The 23,466-nt window shown below is 39.5% G+C and overlaps 2 protein-coding genes across 5 annotated transcripts; one reads left to right on the top strand and one right to left on the bottom strand.

The window, feature by feature from the left end:
- The first annotated feature begins 35 nt into the window (after nt 1–35).
- On the top strand, nt 36–5,142 carry LOC124867275 (testis-expressed protein 9-like). 3 transcript variants are annotated; one of them, XM_047363644.1, is made up of 12 exons: nt 569–682; nt 947–1,080; nt 2,041–2,104; nt 2,255–2,331; nt 2,478–2,523; nt 2,632–2,711; nt 2,793–2,938; nt 3,352–3,443; nt 3,635–3,808; nt 3,953–4,087; nt 4,604–4,738; nt 4,813–5,142. In XM_047363644.1, the coding sequence occupies exons 1-12, from the start codon at nt 656–658 to the stop codon at nt 4,888–4,890; spliced, it is 1,188 nt and encodes a 395-aa protein (XP_047219600.1). In that variant the 5' UTR covers nt 569–655; the 3' UTR covers nt 4,891–5,142. The 3 variants fall into 3 exon arrangements, with proteins under 3 accessions (XP_047219599.1, XP_047219600.1, XP_047219598.1); XM_047363643.1 differs by lacking the exon at nt 569–682 and adding an exon at nt 36–147 and having other exon boundaries at nt 2,596–2,711; nt 4,604–5,142; XM_047363642.1 differs by having other exon boundaries at nt 2,596–2,711; nt 4,604–5,142.
- A 1,645-nt stretch (nt 5,143–6,787) lies between these two features.
- Nucleotides 6,788–22,727, bottom strand: znf280d (zinc finger protein 280D). 2 transcript variants are annotated; one of them, XM_047364023.1, is made up of 18 exons: nt 22,578–22,727; nt 19,301–19,431; nt 18,268–18,473; nt 18,075–18,174; nt 17,783–17,992; nt 17,618–17,692; nt 17,425–17,519; nt 17,113–17,303; nt 14,694–14,851; nt 14,496–14,596; nt 14,254–14,400; nt 13,795–13,929; nt 13,446–13,696; nt 12,872–13,012; nt 12,702–12,770; nt 12,510–12,625; nt 12,387–12,420; nt 6,788–8,403 (listed from the first exon to the last, which is right to left on the bottom strand). In XM_047364023.1, the coding sequence occupies exons 2-18, from the start codon at nt 19,422–19,424 to the stop codon at nt 8,028–8,030; spliced, it is 2,529 nt and encodes an 842-aa protein (XP_047219979.1). In that variant the 5' UTR covers nt 19,425–19,431; nt 22,578–22,727; the 3' UTR covers nt 6,788–8,027. The 2 variants fall into 2 exon arrangements, with proteins under 2 accessions (XP_047219979.1, XP_047219980.1); XM_047364024.1 differs by lacking the exon at nt 6,788–8,403 and adding an exon at nt 11,795–12,306.
- Nucleotides 22,728–23,466: the final 739 nt, after the last annotated feature.

Below are 23,466 nucleotides of genomic sequence, written 5' to 3'. Positions count from 1 at the left end.
AAAGTATTAAAAAACATAAATCTGAAGGGTTTCTGCTTAAACTAAAGTATTTGCATGTATAAGGAATTCATGGTTTATGGGGTCCCCCAGCCCAGACGGAGGCCTTGAGCTGTTGCAGAGATTGCCTATGTCTGCAGCTGGCCAGAGGTGAGTTCCACCCTTTGATTATGCAGATTTTATTTTAAATGGCCAGTCAGTTTTATTTTTTTCTGTTTCAAATGTAATAAAAAAATTGGCCTTGCTCCCTCTCCAACTCTGCACCTTGGTGGATTACTTGTGGGCTATACTCAACAACCTCTTCGTAGAGTTTTATGAGATAAGTAACAATACACATTTTTCATTGTAGGAGTACGTCATGATCTGATTATATATTTTATTATTTGAACTCTTATCTTAAATTAGGTCCCCTTAGATCACCAAAATTGTTCTTGAACAAATATTACCTCAGTAAATCCCTACATTCATTCGGTAATTTTTGAACAAAAATAGCGTGTGTATTTTTGTGTTACACTGGAAATCATCAGTCTCACGTTTGAAAATAAGTGGCCGTTATTTACACGTTCGTTGTTAAAAGCTTAAAGTGTCCTTCAGGAGCTTCCGTACTTTTGGTTAGTCAAACTCTTGTTGCTAGGCAACCCGAACTGAGTCAACAACAATGGCAGAACAAAGTTGTAAAATAAAGGTGAACGTCGTCATTTTCGCAAATTTAAATAGTTGTGTCAGGAAAGCTCAAACAGAATATGTTCTCAGCTTAAAACGTTCTTTAAAGCTGGTTTTTACGGTTATCTCCGTTTTGTGATGGTCTTCGAAGCAGATATAAAACGTTTTGCAAATAGCCGAGGCTCAGAGCAAATATAATTTAAGTCATATTGTTGCTGAAGCACAAGCCCTTTAGTCAAACGTAAAGTTCCTTTGTAACCCAGGTCTGTTTGTTTTTGTGTTACAGACCAAGAAACGTCCATCCTCTAAGAGTACAGCTGAGAGCTCCAGGAAGGTAGAAGTTAAACTAAAGGGAAAATCTGCATCGGATCCAACAAAAAAGCACACAGATGATCTTTTTGCAAAGGAAGAACAGTACAAGTAAGGTTGCCTGTTCTTGTTCCTGTCAGTTCTGTTTTAATTGAATGATTTAAGCCTTTCTTTTGATTTAATAAACATTCATTCAGAAATTGGATTGAAGGCTCAAACCCGTTACTAATTTGTGATTTGCCTAATCACAGCTAAAACCTTTTTATAACAAAGAACTATATCAGACTAAAGCAGATGTAATGAATGGTTTTTCCCTGCTGTCCATTACTGCTTCCTCTAAATGGTAAAAAACACTCACCTGCCACTTTATTAGGGACAGTTTGCCTTAACCTGGTTGGATCCCCATTTAGCTTCAGCTCTGCCTTCATTTTCTGTAGCGAAGATTCAGCAAGGAGTTAGAAACCTTTTCAGGAATCTTGGTCCATAGTGCCATGATGCAGTTGCAGCAGGTTTCTCGGCTGCACATCCATGATGTAAATCCCTTGTTCTATCACATCCCTAAGACGATACTAAAGGGCTTGAACGAACATTATGCCACCACCATTTGAATAGATGATACACGACAGTATGGATCCATGCTTTTATGTTGTTCACGACCAATTCTGACCCTGCCATCTGAATATCGCAGCTGAAATAACGAGTCATCAGACGAGTCAACATTTTTCCAATTCGTTTTGTTAGGCTAACTTTCCTGTTCTTAGCTCACAGCTTGACTTGTATGTTCAGAGATGGTATTCCACATACCTTGGCTGTAATGCATGGTTTTTTGCTACTGTTGCCTTTTGTTTACCTCTAAGGTCAAAAAGGCATTTTTGTCCACACAACTGCTGCTCATTGGATATTTTCTTCTCTTTCTTCACCATTTTGACGCTCAGCTTGAACAATAAGTCGTCTTCACCACATCTGGATGCCTAAATGCATCGGTTGGCTGTCATTTAACAGGCGTATTTAAGAAATTGGCCAGTAAGTTTGTATTCAGAATTAATTCATACATCCTATTGTTTCCATCAGGCTGTTAAATGCCAAGCTTGAAGCCAAAACAGCAGAGCTAGTAAGAGAAGCAGAGCAACTTATGGTAAGTTCTGAATGTTTCTGCTGACACAAATATTTTTAGAAAAATAATCTATTAAAATACAACAACTAAAAGAGTTTGCCGATCCAGAGAAACTATGTGTAACTTTCTCTTAAAGGTCAAATAAATTCTTTGTTGTTTGTGGTGTTTTAGAGAGGGCAAAATGAAGTTCTGTCATCTCCTCTCTCCAATGTATTCCTCTTGGATGCAGAAGATGAAGATGGTTTTAGGTAAGAACTGTTCAAAGAAGGCAGAATATACATCTTTGTTGTTAATGAAAAGAATAGAACTAACAAAACAGGTACTATATGTGTGTGTGTGTGTGTGTGTGTGTCTGTGTGTGTGTGTGTGTGTGTGCCCAACTCCTCTGCAACAGGAACCTAAAATCTCAACCAAGAACCACACAGGATCTTGGGATGAAGGTATTAGTCCAGACATTAGGTTTGAGGTCATTTTTCACATATTGCTGAGCAGACTTTTGGTTTTTAATCTAGAGATGCGATTTCCTTGATTTGTGTAATCCCTACAAGGTGAGCAAAAAAAAGGTCACATCAGCAACACAAAGTATGCATGCTGGAAACCAAGGAAATAAGCTACAATTTAAGACAGCGTGAGTTTGATTTTATTTGCATTGTTATCAATTGCATCTGAAAAGACTGAAAAGTTATCATATTGTTTTGCTTCATTCCAGATCATTGAAAGATGCCGATGATTCAGCAGCTTTAGGGGATGGTGCTGATTTGTTCTTAGCAAAGACCATTCAGAGCATGGAGGAGAAAATGAAGGATTCTGATCAAGACAATCTTCTAGATAATGCTGAGGATTGTGTAGGATCAGGTAATGTTTGTAGTACCCCAAAGCAGCATGAACTCAGATTTAAACCCACTACATCTGAAAATTCCTTCCACTGTACTTCCCTTTCAATAGATTCTGATGAAACAGAAATTAATGTGCTTTAACGGCTCATCTTTTTGGCTGTTGGAGCTTAGGAGCTCTAGATTACAGTTGACCTGTCCAAATTTACAAGTACCACCAGTCTCAGCCTGAGAACTGTGGCACTACATCATTGTGTAAACATTGTTTGGACCAATCACATACTCTAAGAATTCATGTTGTTTGCCATATTCTTTAATTAATAGAAAGAATAATTTACTGTTAGGAAAAATCACTAAGTCCAGTATGTGTTATTTATTTATTGTTTTCAGTGTAACCAACTATTTTAGCGGACTGTTAACTGTGTCCCTTCACAGCTGCTTCTGATGCTCAAACACGAGTGCTGAAGGCAAAACTTCAAATAATGCAAGAAGAACTTGACCTGCTTTCTTGTGACTTTTATAAGAAGGTAAAAAAGTCAAACAGGTTCCATTAATTTATTTTGCTTTGGTGGAAAAGTATTTTAGAACTATCACAATAATTCTTAAACTGCATAAAATATAAAGCACGTGTTGAAATAAATTTTTTTAGACTATTTATGCTGTGAATCTGAAGAAGTAAGCAAACTGTATGTGTTTAGCAAAGTTCCTTGTCTTTCAGGATGATGAAAATGCGAAGCTGACTGCAAATATTAAAGAGCTTGAGGAGGACAGAGCAAGACTGCAGAGGACCGTCAGCATCCAGAAAACACAGACCGAGAGGCAGAAAGCTTTAGCAGAAGAGTCTGCTAAAAAATGCAACGATCTCCAGCTCCAAGTGGCTGCTTTAAGCAAGGTTTGTATCAGTGACATCTGAAGCACCTCTCTGTTAGCATTTTTACAAGTTCACTATGTACCTGCTCAGAACAAACTGTCAGGATTGACAACATCCTCCATCCTTCCTGCAAGCTGACTATGATGTCTGTTGTGCTTTGCATAGGAAGTAGAGACTCTGAATAGATCCCAAAAGCAAGCAGCAGCTGTCCACCGCACTGTGGAGGTTCGCCTAAACAGAGCTCTGGAGGAGGTGGAGAAGTTGAAGTCCCAGCTGAGTAAGACAAGACAAATGAACAAGGTAAGCCTGTTTGTTTTTTTTTGTTTTTTTGTCTTTGATTAATACTACATGCCAGCAATCTATGTGTTATCATAATTTGCATTATGTGACTAATTTTATTCAACATGCCACACATGTTTGACAAGAAATAGCGGTTATATGGCAACATGTGAATATTTTATTTGGGTGGAAAACATCTTAGAGAGACATTTTAAAAGTAGTGGAAGTTTCTCGATTCTGTAAGAGATTACATTTACAAAGGCGACTCACAGTTTAAGGGTTATGTTTGTGAATAAAAAAACTTTGTGAAGAGCCACAAAATGATTTAGAAATGGCACCAGTGACCAAATGTTTATTAGCTGCGTTTTAGTAGCTAATAATTGGAGTTATGTTTTGTTTTCTAGAAAATAAGTCTTCTTTTTAAATTATTTTACAAATCGCCAACCAAAACTTTATGTAACCTGATACTAAAAGTCTTACGTGAAAAAGTAGGGCTAAGCTTAGCTATAACTTTTGAATTTTTGTGTGTTAAATAAGGAAAAGATAAGTGAAGAACATCAAAGTAAAGAAAATCTGCTGGCTGAGAATCAGATCCTTAAGAAGCAGAAAGCAGAACTCATTGCTGGTTTCAAGAAACAACTGAAGTTGATCAGCATTCTCAAAAGATCAAAGGTGAGTATCTTTTTTGACACTTGCCATGTTCATGTTTTCTTTTTAAAACCTTGATAAGACTTTGTGTGTTGCAGATGCACTTTGAAGCTGTGAAGATGCTGTCCTTCACAGAAGAGGAGTTCATGAAAGCTCTGGACTTGGGGAAGCCCTGAACATGGAGATTAAAACAAATTCATTTCATTACTTTTATTTAATTTCCTTGAATAGTAGATGGCTCTGTTTTAGATATAATTCTGTCTTTCTGTGAACAACCTCAGTTTACAATTTGTTTTAAACTGATTGCATATTCCGATTAGTTCAGTGTTGCCTCTGCAACATAACTGGATTCCCTTAAAATGTCTTTTTGAACTGATTTCAGGAAATGTGTAGTTAAGAGCCTAAATAAAAAATGTCTCTTTAATATATAGTATGTATGAAATGCAAATTTGTTTCAACATTTTCGTTTAAAGGAAAACTAAAAAGTTTACACTAAACCTGCAACGCATTCACTGCAGCAAAGCTGCCATCTAGTGGTCAATATGAGGAGAAAGATTGTTTTCTGAAATCTTCACCAGTGCTCCAGGTCAGAGCAAGCCCTCCGCATACAAGCTGATCTGTTTTATAAACACATAGAGTGAAGCTGCGTAAATAAGATATGATTCTCACACCACCGCATACAAACCTCAGGAACATATCCATGGCATTTTGGTTCAAGAACCTTCTGCCTCACACCCTCCATGTTCTTCTCTGTGCCTCCTGCTTTTCAGTTGCTCTTTCTTGAACTTCTAGTCCCTTGATGATAGACAGCAAAATGTTATCAGTGTCATGCAGGGCCTCCAGCAGGTTCTGGGTCAGCTCCAGGGACTCCTCCAAGTGAGACATGCCCAGCAAATCACCGAAGGGAGGCTTCCTGGAAAGCAACCTGATCAGATGCTGGAAACTTCACCCAAGTTCTTTTAATGCAGAGGAGCAGAAGCTTACAAGGGGCAGTTCTGGTAAAGTCCAACCTGTTCTAAGTACAAGCTTGACTGAAAAAGTGCCATCAGCTCTTCCTTTGGTAAAAAAAAAAAAAAAAAGGGCTTAAAATCATTTATAGCACTTCGTCTCCTGCATCATCCCCTCAAAATGCCCTGAGAGTGCTGCTCGTATGCCTTTTCCAGATCCACAGAACACATTTGGACTTAACAACCAATCTCCCATAACGTCCTCGGCAGCTCTGTGAGGGTGAAGATCTGCTCCGCTGTTCTACGGCCAGAACAAAAAGTCAGCCTCCTTTTAAACACCCTGATCTTTCCCAGGTAGAGAGGTGTGACTATCTCTCAGTAGTTGGAAGATTGGGACCTACACCCCAGTCCTTCACTCCATATGTGTTGTCCAAGTTCTCCATGCAACACTGAAGAGGTGTTTCAAGCACAACAGCCAAAAATATCACATGCTTTTAGCACATTGTACCATATTAGGCTTTGTTTACAAGGCCAGAAATCGTTTGAAATATTAAAAGCATAAAATAGTTTTCCCTTTTATTCTTAGGAGATGAACAATTTTGCACGGTTGCTTTGCAGCAAGAGGAGGCTGGAATCTGGGGTCTTTCTTTATGGAGTTTGCATGTTCCCCCTGGGTTTTCTGGCATCCTCCCACAGTTTAGAGTCCAAGAAACAGGAGTTAGGTTAACCGGTCTAAATTGCCCTTAGGAGGGAGTGTGTGGGTGCATGTTTGTTTGTACTGTGATGGACTGGCGACCCTGCAAGGATAACTGGGTATATAAAATGGATGTTTTTGTTGACACTTTAGCAGATCAAAATAGCTAAAGGTCAAATCAGTCAATAGGTAATAAAATGAATCTTAGTAGCTAATGTGAGTGTTTTGATTTTGACAAATTTAGTATCAGAAGCAATAAATTCAGTATATAGCTCCAAGACGGGCTTTATATACCGTAACACCTTACTGACCCTGTCAGAATTGATCTAATTCAAGTATCTGATTTTGCTGGAGTTATTTTTCATTTAATATGATGGTGTAATATGCCTGGTGACTTAAAGCAACATAAAGTTATTTAATACCCAACAAGTCTTCTATTCAAGGTTTATTTACAGAACAAAAACAGAAATGTGCTGCTATAACCCAGAATGTAGATCCTCTGCATGATGTGATGTATATAGAGAATATAACAGGAATGTCATCAAAACATTTATACATAGAAGTAAATGTATTTACAGGATTGTTTTTACAGGTAAAAAGAAATTTAAAAAAATGAAGTGGCTTTTGACATATTCAACTATTCTTAACATGTTTCACAAGGAACTTTCAGCCTAGTTAAGACAGAAAATGTACATGGTTGCAGCTCTGTGAAACATTTAATTGCTTAACTCCTAAAATAATAATAATTTTTCCTACTGTGCTCTTCTGAGCCACATTTTCAGAACCATTTCCTTGGAGGATAATATCCAACATTATTTTCTGTTCATGACTTAAACCGTGGTTGAAAATCAGCAGAGTGCAGAATACCAAGTCAGATTGGCATGTTGTGAACCATCAGTCAATACTGAAGGAAAGGCCATATGTTTGCTACTTATGCACGCATAGGAGATTTCTGTAAACAATTTAACATTTTAGTAAAATGTTTGCTGGAGCTGGTGGAACATCACACCTAAAAAAGAAAAGAAAAATCACATGATGACGGCAGACTACAAATTAAAACTATGTAAAAAATGATTAGTTAGATTAAAACCTAATTCAGATCATAAATGAAAAACAGATTTCTCTACAGGTCCACACAATGCTGAAACTATGCCCCAAAACTATGTTATTTTTTAAGTGCATGATTAGAGGAGTAGGTGCACAATTTTAACTGAAAAGCTTGACTGCATATTTGCTTCCCAGAGTAAAACATTCTTGGAGGGCCGTTTCCGTTAAATCATTAGGATAAAAGCTTGTACAGTAAATAAAAAAAAATAAAAATAAACTTTCCAACATGAAAAATGGAGAGATGTTAACCTTATGTGCTGCAAAGACTACACATCTGTATTAAAGAAACACAAAATGAGCGTAAAACATTCAAGTCTAACGGCAAACTGACAATATCCTGGAATCAACAGAGATGAAAAGTAATATTTTTTTATTTAAAAAAAAAAAGAAGTGCTGAAAAACTTTTGAACTGTATTTTAAATGGTTCTTCTTGTTGGTAAAACCAGTGTCCTGAACATCCGAAGAAAAAATAAAAGTTTGATATCGTCATCATACTTTGAAAACGATGAACATATCTTTAGTGTATCATCTGTCTTCTTCAGCTGATATAACAAATGAGAAGGATTTAAGGTGTTTTCTCTCCGGTGACTGGATCCAACAAACCATCCGAGACAGACAGCTGATCCTCAACATAGAGGCTCTCTGTGTGACCCTCAGGTTCCTCAGGGGGAATTAAAAGCACATCTGACGAACAAGAAGACGAAGCAGCCTCCAAAGATGACTGGTTTGACTCAATCCCTTCATTGTTGCTGGGTTTTGCGGAATCGTTTTCCTGATTGCATGCTGGTAAATTCTGCTCTAAACCAGCTCGGCCAGCGTCATCGAGTGTTTCACTTGTGTCGTTTATAGATTGTTTCAAGTCCGTTTCTTCCGGTTCTAAAGCTGTTGTCGTTGGCAAGAGGGACGCTGTCTGTTTTTCATCTGCTGCCTGCTGGAGACGCCTGTGTCAAATCAAGAAAAATATATTTAATCTTAAGAAGTCGCTTATATCTGATTTTAAGCACTCTTAGTCTAGTGCTGCGTGACTCTGCACTGAATTATTAACATCCTTCACAGAGAACCAAAACTGATTTCAGGTTATAGTACAGAACACAATGCAATTTAACAAATTGTAACATCAAAGATAGCCTGGTTAAATACTAAAAACAGTTTTCAAATGAGGGTTTAGTTAGGCTTACAAACCAACCTGGCCCTATGTGAAAAAGTAATAGTCTCCTAAACCTAATAATCAGTGCCATCAGAGTGCTACCTAAAAACGATTTTTCCCTTACAAATGTGGAGCCAGATAAAAGGAAATAAACAAGCTTTTCAGCAGCATAAGAGTTAACGCCAAGAAGCTTTGTTACAACAAAGAATTCAAAGCTTTTAGCTTTTTCAAAATGCAGTAGTAAGACTTCTGAGACTTTAAAGCAGAGCTCATATTTCTTCAATATTAGCTTCCCTTCATTGGCTCCCTGTTAAATCCAGAAGTTTAAAATTCACCTTCTCTCATATAAAGTCCTCATTAATCAAGCTCCATCAGAAACTTGATTGTTCCATATGTTCCAAACAGAGCACTTCCCTCTCAGACTGCAGGTTTACTGGCAGTTCTTAAGAGTTTGTGAAATTAGAATGGGAGGCAGATATGTTAGTTATCAGGCTCCTCTCCTGCAGAATCAGCTCTCAGTTGTAGTCCACGAGGCAGACACCCTGTGTACGTTTTAGACGAGGCTTAAAACGTCCTTTTTTTGATAAGCTCAGGATATTCTGAGCTATCTCTATAGGCTGCTGGAAGCCATACCTAGCCCCTTTTCCTCACACTGCTACGTTCTCCTACTACTCTCCAATAATGCGTCATCTGCAGTTCTTGCTGACATTAACCTTATGTTCACTGTTTTTTTCTGTTCATAGAAGTTACATCCAGATGGGTATTCTGCTTAGCTATGACACTTTATTGAAGGAGGCCATTGGCTAAGCTATTGCTGGCAATAACTTCATAGATGATGCACTCGGTCCTGTCTATCTGTGTTCAACCATACATCTTCAGGATAAAGCAACTGAAGGAGCTAATTCTGCTACTAACTATATATACACTCCATTTTTCATGCCACAGATTTGATTATTGGCTCAGATGATTTAGTTTTAGCTGTTTTTCTCTCCTAGATGAAGCCACTGAAGAAGCTGCCGCTGTCATTAACTCATTACTTTTTTTTTAACATTGAAATTACTCCCAGACCAGCACGTCTGTGTTTTTTGCTTGTAATGCTCCGTCGTCTCAAACCACCAGGTGGCCGCTCACACTGAGCGAGGTTCTACTGGGTTGTTGCAAAAGTAATGACTCAATGCAATTAACCATCCACTGTCCCTACTTGCTCGTGCAAGAGAAGAAATTGCTGCAAATTCAGCCATTTAAGGCTATTGTCTAGTTTTTTTTTTAAGATATCTTTTGACCAACTAGCATAATAAATTGAACTTGACAGCATTGTTTTATAACTACGATCAAATTGGAGTATAGCTGAAGAAGTCCTGCAAGGTTGCTTTGAGGCTACAGACTGGGACACACCCAGCCACATGGAGAGGACATCAATGCCATGACTGTGTCACCGACTATATAAACTTCTGTGTGGATAACATCATCTCCACCAGAACCGTGAGATGCTTCCCCAATAACAAACCTTGGATCACCAGTGACCTGAAGGACCTGCTTAACAAGAAAAAAGAGCCTTCAGAGAGGGAGACAGAGAATTATTGAGGATTATACAGAAGCAACTTAAAGTCAAGATAAGAGACAGCAAGGAGGTGTACAAGAAGAAGCTGGAGAGCAACCTCCAACAAAACAATATCAGAGATGTGTGGACAGGGATGAAGAAGATCACAGGCTTCAAGCAGAAGGATGATCAGACCGATGAAGGTCTGGACAGAACCAATGAACTGAACACATTCTTCAATAGGTTCAGTTCAGAAACAAGCTTCGCATCCTCCTCTCCTGCTCACAGCCAAACAGACATCCCACCCTCCTTTGACCCACAGCTTTTCTGTCACACCTCAAATGTTTTATCTACTTCAGCTATGGACCCTTCTGCTTCTACAAGTTTGCCTTCAACCAAATCAGAAGATGCTGATGCTCCCTTTGCCTCCCCCTTCCACCAGTATGTCTCAATAAGTCAGGCTAAGGTCCAGATCATGTCAGCCCTAGAGTCTTGAAGGCCTGTGCAGAGCAGCTTTGTGGGATTCTGCAGCACCTCTTCAATCTTAGCCTGGTCCAGAAGAAGGTTCCAGTGTTGAGGAAGACCTCCTGTCTTGTTCCGGTACCAAAGAAAACTCACCCATCAGTCCTCAATGACTATAGACCTGTTGCCCTGACATCTCACATCATGAAGGTCCTAGAGAGACTCCTGTTGGCCCACCTGAGTAAGCAAACAGTAAACCATCAGGACCCCCTTCAGTTTGCTTATCGCTGTGGAGTTGGAGTTGAAGATGCCATCATACACCTGCTTCAACAAACCCACTGTCATCTGGACAAAGCCAGTAGCACTGTGAGGATCATGTTCTTTGATTTCTCCAGTGCATTTAACACAATTCAACCTGATTTGCTTTGTCAGAAACTCCAGAAGATTCAGGTGGAGGCCTCAACAATCTCCTGGATCAAAGACTACCTGACAAACAGACCACAGTTTGTGAGACTGAAGGGTTGTGAGTCTAACCAGGTAGTCAGCAGCACAGGAGCACCACAGGGGACTGTACTCTCACCATTCCTTTTCACTCTGTACACCTCAGACTTCCAGTACAAGACAGACTCCTGTCATCTGCAGAAATACTTGGATGATTCTGCAGTCGTGGGGTGGATCAGATATGGACAAGAAGCTGAGTACAGGAAGGTGGTGGACCGCTTTGTGGCATGGTGTGGAAACAATCATCTCATTTTGAACGTGAATAAAACAAACGAGATGATTGTAGATTTTAAGAGAAACAAGAATAAGTCAAAAACTATTTCTATCACGGGAAAAGAAGTGGAGGTGGTGGAGGAGTATAAATACCTTGGTGTTCACCTGGACAACAGACTAGAGTGGAGATGCAACTGTGAAGCCATCTACAAGAAGGGACAGAGAACACTGTACTTCTTGAGGAAGCTTAGGACCTTCAGTGTTTGAAGCAAGATGCTGCACATCTTCTATAAGTCTGTTGTGGAAAGTGTGATCTCTTCTACCATCATCTGCTAGAGAAGCAGCACCAGAGCCAGGGACTTAAATAAGCTCAACAAGCTGATAAAGAAGGCTGGCTCTGTTCTGGGGACTCCTCTGGAACCTCTGGAGATCATTGTGGAAAGAAGATTCTTCATAAAATGAAGAACATTATGGAGAACCCTGAGCATCCTCTTCATGAGACTGTCCTACAACAACAGAGTGTCTTCAGTCAGAGGTTTCTTCAGATCTGCTGTAAGACGGAGCGCTACAGGAGATCCTTCCTGCCCACAGCAAGGATCTACAACAGATCCTTGAAGAAACCTGGATATTATAAGCTACAACATTTAATTTCTCTTTGGGATGAAGTAAGTATGTTTGAATTGTAATGTAGTGGACTTTGAGTCTGTTTATTTGACTGGATTGAATTGCCTGTATATTTCTGTATATAAACTGCAATTGGACCAGTTTGTCTTGCAAAGTGCCATGAAACAATTGACAGTTGGTGCTATATAAATAAACCAAACACAGATTTCCTTAATAGTTGCATGGCAGTGATTTTATTCACTTCAAGTATCAGGGTTGACTGGGGATCTGTGCCTGATCAGCTTTGAGGCCAATGCATATTGATCAGGAAATCCCTGGTAAAAGACCTGACTGCCTGGTTGGGTCACAAGTAACTCCCTTTAGGAATGATAACAGTTCTGTGGTTTAGTTGTGCTTCAAGGAAATTAGGTTTAATGTCAGCAGGAGTTTCTACTCACACTTTGTCTTGGTCTTTGTCTTCAGCTCTGATATCTGTTTAGTTAAACCAAGAAAGAAACACTTCTTTCTTTATTCACAATAAAAAAAACTTGAAGCAGCCCTCAGAATTAAAAAATACCAACCTTTTTCCTGAATGACTTTACATGTGTGATGTGGTTGATCAGTTAAATGCTTGGACATTAGGTCGCCACCAGACGCATCAACAAGTAGATCACAGTTGAGACAGATGAGGGTTAGTCTGAACAAAAAAATAAATGTTTGGTCATGTTCCACCTCAGATCTTTAATTTTAAAAAACAGGAAAAGTTTACTTACTTTAATACAGGTGAATTCTTTTTGCGATCCGATTTCAAAACCTTCTGTTTGCTGAGGGTGCTATGATATCTAATAAAAGACGGTGAAGAGGCAATGTCAGATTACTTGTGATAGAAACTGGACGCAAAAGTGAGTAAAAGCAACACACAAAAAAAATACTTATTACTCACTTTATCATGTGATTGCCGAAAGATATTTTGCAACCTGTCCGATACTTGCACGCGCCGCAGTTTGAAAGCATTGGAAAATGCGACAAGAAGTCGTCGACCTTACCGTTACACTCAATGCATGTGTAGCGCCCCTCACTGGCACTAAAATGTAGCACAAAGACCAATACATCAGTGAGAGAGGCAGTTCTTTTAATTGTTGTAAGACTAAGTTAATTAATTTTATTACGTTTGATTCAATACATCACATATTTAACCTAGCCTAATATAAAGTGGCCATTAAATTAATTTAAAACGTAATTAGAGACTGTGAATTGCAAAGCCACAACATCATCTAATTTGTCAAGAACACATAGAACCTAGAAGGTGGAGCTTCAGGTTTGTAGTTGCACTGGAGTGGAGGATTCACCACAAAAATGATTCTCAGATTGTAGGTGGACATGTTTTCTATCAGGTCAGCTCTCTAACTACCACAATACCATACAACTCTTATTGGTTAATGTCCTGCTTGGTCCTGTGTGTTTAGACTGAAACGGTGTGACCATTTAAAGAACTGTGTGATAAATCACTAACGAACCTGAGATTCTTCAGTGCCAGATTGTGCTTGGAAAGTCGACGTTCTTGCTTTTTGTTTTGCTGCATTTTGTTCTGAGTAGACTTGCCATTTCCCGCCTTAGGGTCTTTTGCTTTGGACTTGGTTAGGTTTACTGGAGGCTTGATTTTGAAATTTGGGAAACCCGCCGGTTCTGGAGTGACAGTCACAGCAGATCGATTAGAGCCGAGTGGCGTTATTGGTCCCTTTCCTGTCAGGGAGGCCCGGATTGTAACCTGCAGCAACAACAACATAACATGGAGCGCGAGTGACTTAAAAATCAGTCAAAGCACTTGCAGAATGTCCAACTGATATTGTTATGACTGGCTCAGACCTTTGTACCCGGAGGAAGGCCCTCCAAGGCTTTAGGCTTCCTAAAGGTCTTGTGGACGTGAGTCCTGTGCTCCACTTTTTCCTTGTAGGTGAGGAAATTTAGTCTGCATTTCCCACATCGATGAATCCCTTTTTTCTGAAACATAATAACTTTTATTTGTAAAACAATCTCAAAGTGCTGCAATACGACTCAAAATAGTTTTCAATTTTTAGACATAAAAACAGGTAAAATCCCAGCAGCAGTCAGGCAGTAAAAACAGAAAATATAAGAGGATCTAAAAACTATTAACCTTTAGAAAGTTGTATTTAACTCACACCTTTATCTCTACCAGACAGACATTTCCCCCCCTCATTGTTGCAATATTTCATTATCTTTTTGCCAATCGCTTTTATCATCTTTTTTTGCACAACAAACAATAAAAACAAACTCCTCTTCATGTAATGCGTGTTAGCGTCATACCTGATGCTTCATGTAGTGTTGCATGTATATGTGACTCGTTCTGAGAACCTTGAGGCAGAACGGACAGAGCAGGTCTTTCGTGTTCTCATGGACACTTCGGAAATGTGCCTCCAGGTCAGAGAAGAAGGAGGACCTGTAATCGCACACCTGTGGAGTCATTTGAACACAATGTTAGCCTCTGGTTTCCATTTTTCGGGAACATTAAGTAAGCGATAGCTGAACTGTAATGACAAGCAGTAGACCTGGCAGACATAAGGCATTTCACCGGGTTTGTGGTTGGCCTTCATGTGTTCCAGGAGCACTTGCTCCGATTCAAACGCCAGCTCACATATCTTGCAGTTGGCTGCAAAGTGAACAAAAATGAAAGTTTTGAATGTCCTAAAATATAGAATAATATTAGTAAAAACCGTGGGGGCTGAGCTGTTTGGATCGTGTTTTACTTGAAGATTCGATTGGGCTGTGAGCACTCTCGATGTGACACTGCAGCTGGAACGGAGTCATGTACTGCCTGTAGCAGTGGTGGCAGGTTGTGTGGCTTTCCCAGCTCTCACTGTTCTGCTTTTCCAGCTCTAGATGGTGTTTCATGTGGTTCATGAACCTGCACAGGATGACAGATTCACAAAGTGAGACTGGAAACGCTGTACCTCTTAGACACAGGAAATTCTGTTTCAATTTCATTTTACATATTTGAGGTGAAACGAAGCTTAAACATCTGATTCAAACATAAAATTGTTGACAACCAATAGATCATTTTACCACAACTATAGGCGGATTTGTTTAACACATATCATCATTTGTTAATAAAAAAAATATGTTTTTGCATATTTATTAAATTTTTTGGTATCTTGTTTTTAAAAAGCAAATAAATGCCATCAAAACGTTGAGAGAAAATTAATTATTCATAACTTGTGTACATTAGTCTTGGTCCATAGGGGGTTTTAAGATAAATGAATTATTCTCCCCACAACTCACTTTCTAAGTATGTATAATAGGTGTTATAATATCAGCAATTAAATTGGGATCTTTTTGTTCTTCCTAATGATGAAGTGCTCCGTGGCTGCTTACAGCACCTCCACAGCTACCTGCCACCGCTGCCCTGACAAGGCACAGCCCATTTTTCACCTGGCACATTCTGCAGCCTCAGCTCCCCCAACAGAAATTTTCCTGTGGATGAACTTTGACCCCCGACCGTGAGAGCGCCGTACCAGTACAAATGTACTTCCCCATTAAAAGCAGCTTACAGAAGCTTTTTTTTTTTGCCATGTTCTGAAGCAAAGTTATTTATTCAAAGGGGCAGTTTTTACGCTGTGTAAACTAGAAGTCATTTTTCATCTTTAGGCCCAGGAGGGAAAACGGTGTGATGCAGTCATCAATCTGGGAGGAAAGTTAGGGCAGACAAAGATGTACAAAGATGTTCTGGTATTTGCACAAGACAGATATGTTTCCAAGGAATTCCTTGAAGTCCTCGGCGGCTGTTTCAGAACATGTTTATCACTGTGTGATGGTAGATTTCACAACTGATTCGTTGATGGAAATAATGTAATTTCTCAAAATGTTAAGAAAATACTTACAAAGGCTCTTTGCTCTGCCTCCCAATTCAGCTGGAATCTATGATTTACCCAAAAGGAACCCTTATTTTAACCACTAAAAGGTCTTTCTCAACATAATACGTTGGTTTCTAAATATGATTGTTTTTCTGACTTTTTTAAACAGTTGTACTGTTCTGCTAACCCACTATTATTGTGATTAAAGACATTGTTGATTCTCTGGAGTTACATAGGTTCTGTCTCGGTAAAGGAGGTCCACTATACACTATATTATTTAACTCTGTCAACTCATTGCCGTAGCAACAACAAAATGGACTTCTCATTGGCTGACCAAAACCTGATGATGACCCCTCTTGTGGAAACGTCTGCTGTCAAGAAACTGTGAGACGTTTAAAAACATAGAAGGACCCAAACTCTCAAGAAAGGTCTTTTGAAATGTTTTTGTCCATCGAAGGAGCTGGACCCAAACAGGTCCCAAAAATAAATAAATAAAAATCACACTGTATACAAAGTGGGAGCAATGACCTATTCTAATCATTCACTATGCTGTCTATTTTTAAGTGAAGCTCTGTAAGACCCTGTTTTTATTTTTTATGTCTTTGATGTGGGCTTAAAACTTCAGTGATCTTATTCAGACACATTATCACATTCAGATTTCAAAGTGAGGGTTCTCCGGAGATTCAAATATCTGGTGCCGAAGAAAAAACCTCCATCCAAAGAGCCACCTCCTAACTGGCAAAGCAGCCGTTTGCTCTAAAATCATTTGAAGGTGTGGAACGATACGTCTGGAGAAACCAGACAGGTTAACAACAGTACTTAATCATCCTACTGCTGTGGGCCTGATACCAAATGTATAATAGTAGAAAGCACCCTGGCGGCTCAGAAACGTTACGATTCTTGTTTGTTTTATCTCCCCTTTAAATCTCCCATTTTAGAATACAAAAGGCCACACCAGTCCAAGTTAGACCACTAAAATAGCCTGTGATAAACTTTAATCCTTGTCTAAGAGTGTTTGCTATTTAAATCATTTTTCCACTGTAAATAGAAGGTAGTTATTTTCTTTAGTTTTACTTCATCAGTAATGAGGAGACTTTAACGGATAAGTATAAGGATGGGGTTGTTTAGCAAACAGATGTTCCATGTTGATGCTTTCAATAAAATAATATTCCAAAAGCAAAAAATATGAATAATATCTTGTTGCTTTTAAGGGCAATTGAAACCTCAATGGAAATGATTTCATTCTTCAGCTGGAATTATTTTCACTGAAGCCATGACAGCTGCCCAAACCGGCTACAAAATAAAACAACCTTACCTAATATTGTTCTTGAGAACTTTTAAACAACTTTGACACTTGAAAGTTGTGTTGGTCTTCAGTGCCTCCTTCTTTTCTGCGTCTCCTTCGAAGCGCCCATAGTAAAAATCAGCGACTAGCATGATGAGTTTGTTTCCGTTACTCATGTTCGGGGCAGAAGGAGCTGCAACTCCTACGACGGCATGACAACGCTGAAATATAAAGACGGGTTTTAGCCCCACAGCACAGAGTTACAAACAAACACATCTAAATGATAAATTTGCCCCATTTTTCAAGACTGGGTCTGAGTTGACTTCACAACAGTTTACTGACCACCATATGAAACTTCACAGCCTCCTCTGAAGGAAAATCTTCGTGACATTTGGGGCAGGTTCTCTTTAAGACGCCATTCTCCACTTGGATGGTTACTTTTGCACAGAAGCATGACAGATGTTACAAATAACAGGACATCAAAAGACAACAAATCAACTACAATTTACATTATTGTAACCATAAGAAAACCTACCCGAATCAAGTTTGACTTTTTTTATGACTCTGTCAACCTCCGATGTTATCAAACCCCGTTTGACTGAGCTCTGATCTGAATGAGGTTAAACAAAAAACATTTTCACTTTAAACCACATCCGGCATACGCTGAAGTAAGGCTCGTACAGTACATCAAGACAAATACCGCTGACGTCCTTCCCAGAAACGTTTTGAAGGGATGGCGTGTTGGACCTTTTGAGCTGCAGCTGATTAGCCTGAGCTGAATACACCGCAGGGCTCTGGACATTGGCCAAAGTCACCACGTTGTTCCTGATCTGCTGAACCTGAGGCCGGTGGACCACACCTGGCAACGCTGTGGCTGAAGAGACCTGCTGAAAGACCTGCTGCCGAGGGGCTGAGCAACAATGGAAGCAAAATATTTAGTTGTAACCTGTTGATTTCTAGTCTGCTAACAAGTACAACTAACTAGGATTTACCTGGTACAATTGTAAATGATGTTCCAGGGGGATACTGGGTTCCAAGAGTGGCAATAAGGTCACTGCTGTTTGTTAATTGTGGAGAGGTGACAATAAAGCCCTAAAAAACAAACAAAAAAAAGAAAATCAACAGGAGATGTCTTGTTTGGACTCCTATTGTTTATTCCCCCCTCATAAATTTAGGTGAAAATACCTGATTATTAACTATAACAGGTTGTGGAGTCACTGTTGTCAGGGAGGGGGCTGCAGTTTTCACTGCACTAGCAGGTACATTCAGCGGCAGCACTATTGGTGAGGGGGCTGCAGCAGCCTGAATTGGAGCAATTTTCTTTTGTTGTGTCCCTGTGCTGTTCCTCTGAGGAGGTGCAGGGTTGGGTTTACTGTCCTTTTGGTTACCAGCTGTAAGGAAATTCAAAGAGGTGATGGACCAAGAACACACATTAATGTTTAATTACTGAGCCGCTTTACAGGTGCATCTCAATAAATTGGAATATCATAAAAAAGTTTATTTATTTGGGCAATTCAATTCAAACACTGGAACTAAAATATTGCATAGATTGTGATCAAAACCCAACATGTAGCCTCTTAAAAAAAAAAAAAGAATAACAAAAAAAAAAAACTTTAATACAGAAATGTTTTCTTGATGACCTGTTAAAACCTACACAATGTGAGGCAGACAAAAACAACCCCCACAAGGAGGGTAAGCTCCTTGCAAAGACTCTGGCAGTTCAGAGTACTACATTAATGAAAAGTTGAGTGGAAGGAAAAAAGTGTGGTAGGAAAAGGTGGAAATTCACAAGGTGTGACATTTGGCTGCACTCAGTGGTTCAAGAGCCACCACACACCCAGGACATGGGACAGGCTACAGCTGTTCCATTAGTTGCAAAAGGAGCCAAGTATTGAGTGCCTATACTATACCGTACATGGATGTAGCTTTTAGCAAGCCAACATTTCTGTATTACACGTCTTTTTCCTTATTTATTGGTCTTATTTAGTATAAAGATGTTCAGTGAAACTGAATTTTGGCCTTATATTACCTATAAGCCAAAGTCATCTAAATTAACAGAAAAAAAAACACTTAAACTGTATCACTCTGTTTGTAATGAATCTATATGAGTTTCAGTTTCTGAAATGGATTGCTGAAATAAATTTTCTTTTTAAGATATTCTAATTTACTGAGATTCACCTGCATATGCTGAGCATATAGAGTATACGCTTATACATACAGAGGACCCCAACAAAAATGGGTTCGTCGTCGTCGTCATCATCATCAATTAGATGTACTTGAGGAACTTGTTTCTGCCAAGGTTCTAGCTCCTCTTCTACACACTCCATAAAAAGTTCAGACATGGTGGACCTGCAACAGACAAAATAATATTACATAAACACACAACTTCCATTTTTACTAGTTTAGGAACCACGGGTACAGTTTCACCTAATATTAATATCTATCTAGAGACAAATAAGATAGTAAAATGGCATTTTTAAATGTTTGAAACTATTGCATTTATTTAGCATAGTTGGACTTTTGCCAGTTAGAAAATTAAAGAAGGAAAAAAAAAATCTGGAAAAATCAAACATTTTTCCATGATCAATTTCCTTCTTTCCATACTTTTCCAGACCTGGAGAATGACAGAAAAAAAAACATATGCAATATCTAAGGCAAATTAAACACAGCATTACATTCCCAAACAGAATGGAGCATTACAATACGAATGGCAGCCATATTGGATTTAAAGTAAGGGTTGTTCGAGGACCCCAACTTCAGCAGCTAGTCTAGACATTTTTCCAAACTGGAACAAGGAACTTCCAACTTCAGCATGGAAACAGAATCCGCCGTAGCGGCTTAGTTGAACGAGCCTGCTTAGCCGCCTTCAAAGAGCCAGATGGTTGCTTCTACCAGGCCTGGCTCTGCTGCAGGTTTTTTCTAGATGAAAGGGTCTTTTGCAGTTTTGCCACATGTTTGCTTAAGAAAAGAGATCACTTTTAACGCAACAATTTGATGCAATCATTTGTCAACTGTCGCCATATGCTTCCTCAAGAAGACGAATCGCTGAGGAAGTCGATGCAATTTGTCAGGCTTCTTGAATAGAGAACTTTTTACCATTCTGTACTATAATCCGAATTTAACTGCAGTGTAATTTAATTAGGGTTTAAATTGATTGTATGTAACTACAGGTCCTTCTCAAAATATTAGCATATTGTGATAAAGTTAATTATTTTCCATAATGTCATGATGAAAATTTAACATTCATATATTTTAGATTCATTGCACACTAACTGAAATATTTCAGGTCTTTTATTGTCTTAATACGGATGATTTTGGCATACAGCTCATGAAAACCCAAAATTCCTATCTCACAAAATTAGCATATCATTAAAAGGGTCTCTAAACGAGCTATGAACCTAATCATCTGAATCAACGAGTTAACTCTAAACACCTGCAAAAGATTCCTGAGGCCTTTTAAACTCCCAGCCTGGTTCATCACTCAAAACCCCAATCATGGGTAAGACTGCCGACCTGACTGCTGTCCAGAAGGCCACTATTGACACCCTCAAGCAAGAGGGTAAGACACAGAAAGAAATTTCTGAACGAATAGGCTGTTCCCAGAGTGCTGTATCAAGGCACCTCAGTGGGAAGTCTGTGGGAAGGAAAAAGTGTGGCAGAAAACGCTGCACAACGAGAAGAGGTGACCGGACCCTGAGGAAGATTGTGGAGAAGGGCCGATTCCAGACCTTGGGGGACCTGCGGAAGCAGTGGACTGAGTCTGGAGTAGAAACATCCAGAGCCACCGTGCACAGGCGTGTGCAGGAAATGGGCTACAGGTGCCACATTCCCCAGGTCAAGCCACTTTTGAACCAGAAACAGCGGCAGAAGCGCCTGACCTGGGCTACAGAGAAGCAGCACTGGACTGTTGCTCAGTGGTCCAAAGTACTTTTTTCGGATGAAAGCAAATTCTGCATGTCATTCGGAAATCAAGGTGCCAGAGTCTGGAGGAAGACTGGGGAGAAGGAAATGCCAAAATGCCAGAAGTCCAGTGTCAAGTACCCACAGTCAGTGATGGTCTGGGGTGCCGTGTCAGCTGCTGGTGTTGGTCCACTGTGTTTTATCAAGGGCAGGGTCAATGCAGCTAGCTATCAGGAGATTTTGGAGCACTTCATGCTTCCATCTGCTGAAAAGCTTTATGGAGATGAAGATTTCATTTTTCAGCACGACCTGGCACCTGCTCACAGTGTCAAAACCACTGGTAAATGGTTTACTGACCATGGTATCACTGTGCTCAATTGGCCTGCCAACTCTCCTGACCTGAACCCCATAGAGAATCTGTGGGATATTGTGAAGAGAACGTTGAGAGACTCAAGACCCAACACTCTGGATGAGCTAAAGGCCGCTATCGAAGCATCCTGGGCCTCCATAAGACCTCAGCAGTGCCACAGGCTGATTGCCTCCATGTCACGCCGCATTGAAGCAGTCATTTCTGCAAAAGGATTCCTGACCAAGTATTGAGTGCATAACTGTACATGATTATTTGAAGGTTGACGTTTTTTGTATTAAAAACACTTTTCTTTTATTGGTCGGATGAAATATGCTAATTTTGTGAGATAGGAATTTTGGGTTTTCATGAGCTGTATGCCAAAATCATCCGTATTAAGACAATAAAAGACCTGAAATATTTCAGTTAGTGTGCAATGAATCTAAAATATATGAATGTTAAATTTTCATCATGACATTATGGAAAATAATTAACTTTATCACAATATGCTAATATTTTGAGAAGGACCTGTATGATTATAATGTTCTAGATTACATGGATTAGACCCTTCTGCCTTGTAAAGCACCTTTGTTGTGAACTGATGCGATATCAATAAATTTACCTCAACTGATTTAAAACGGTGACAGTATTAATCATCAATTCTCTAAAACTCTCCTCGGATAAAACCAGCTTCTAAAGATTCATCCTCCTTTCCTTTTAACAGTAGTTCATTAAATATAAACTGACGAATGTCGACCAGTCAGAGGGGAAATCAACACAAAAGCATTCTAATTTACATGTAAAGAGCCACTGTTCAGTAGAATAACGTGAGATTTAACAAATACAATACTTAGATTAACGCCAGTTACTGTTAAAACAACCTTCTGACAAGTACTAGTGCATCTCTGAGCCTGAGCAGGAACCTAACAGCAGACATTGTTGGCAATAGTTTGGCTCCTATTGCAGTGAGCTGCTATTATCCACAGAAGCCCTTTCAAGAAATAAGCTAATGCTAATATTGGGGTTTTACATAGCTTTTGTGCTTTTCACTGATGCAGCTGCTTTCAACTTCAGTACAACAATAGAAATATAAACTATTTTACATTTAAATGTTCTCTTCAAACCAGCTCGCTATTACGTCGTAACGGTTATTGATTATCGATAGCAGGTCCATAACACTAGCTAGCTCGCATTAGCATAAGAGATCTGACACAAAGACCTGCCGAATAGGGCTTGTTTGACAGCTCACCTTTTTTACTCTCTGGGTTCATGGGCAGAAAATTTCTACGTGCAGTTTGCCGTTAAGTCCGTGGCCTGAGAGCGGTGAGCTTTGCCTTGTTTACCGCTGTACATCACACAGAGGAGAGTGGGGTTGGCTGCTGTGCGGTTAGCTAGGACCAGGCAGCGGAAATGCTAGTGGGAGTCTGGACCAATCACATTCCCGGGAACAGACTGCTTCCCAGTCCCTCTGGCGGGTTTTTAATTAGCTCCTTATTCAATTCAAAAATACTTTATTAATCCCAAAGGGAAATTAAATGTTGTTATAGCTTATATTATGAAGGTTTCTTCAAAGAGCCGTTGTAGATGCTGATGGCTGTGGGCAGGAAGGATCTCCTGTAGCGCTCCGTCTTACAGCAGATCTGAAGAAGCCTCTGACTGAAGACACTCTTGTTGTAGGACAGTCTCATAAAGAGGATGCTCAGGGTTCTCCATAATGTTCTTCATTTTATGAAGAATCTTCTTTGAACAATGATCTCCAGAGGTTCCAGAGGAGTCCCCAGAACAGAACCAGCCTTTTTTATCAGCTTGTTGAGCTTTTTTTAAGTCCCTGACTCTGATGCTGCTTCCCCAGGAGATGATGGCAGAAGAGATCACACTTTCCACAACAGACTTATAGAAGATATGCAGCATCTTGCTGCAAACACCAAAGGACCTAAGCTTCCTCAAGAAGTACAGTCTGTTCTGTCCCTTCTTGTAGATGTCTTCACAGTTGCATCTCCACTCCAGTCTGTTGTCCAGGTGAACACCGAGGTATTTATGGCTTTAAATAATCCCGGAACTTACATTATGTAGATTATGTTTCTCCTATAGTTTTAAAAAATGAAAATAGAAAATCCAAGGAACCTATAAACCGTTTT

Source organism: Girardinichthys multiradiatus, chromosome 4 (genome assembly GCF_021462225.1).
Source record: "Girardinichthys multiradiatus isolate DD_20200921_A chromosome 4, DD_fGirMul_XY1, whole genome shotgun sequence".
Classification (NCBI taxonomy): domain Eukaryota; kingdom Metazoa; phylum Chordata; class Actinopteri; order Cyprinodontiformes; family Goodeidae; genus Girardinichthys; species Girardinichthys multiradiatus.
This window is presented reverse-complemented; position numbering and strand designations above follow the sequence as displayed.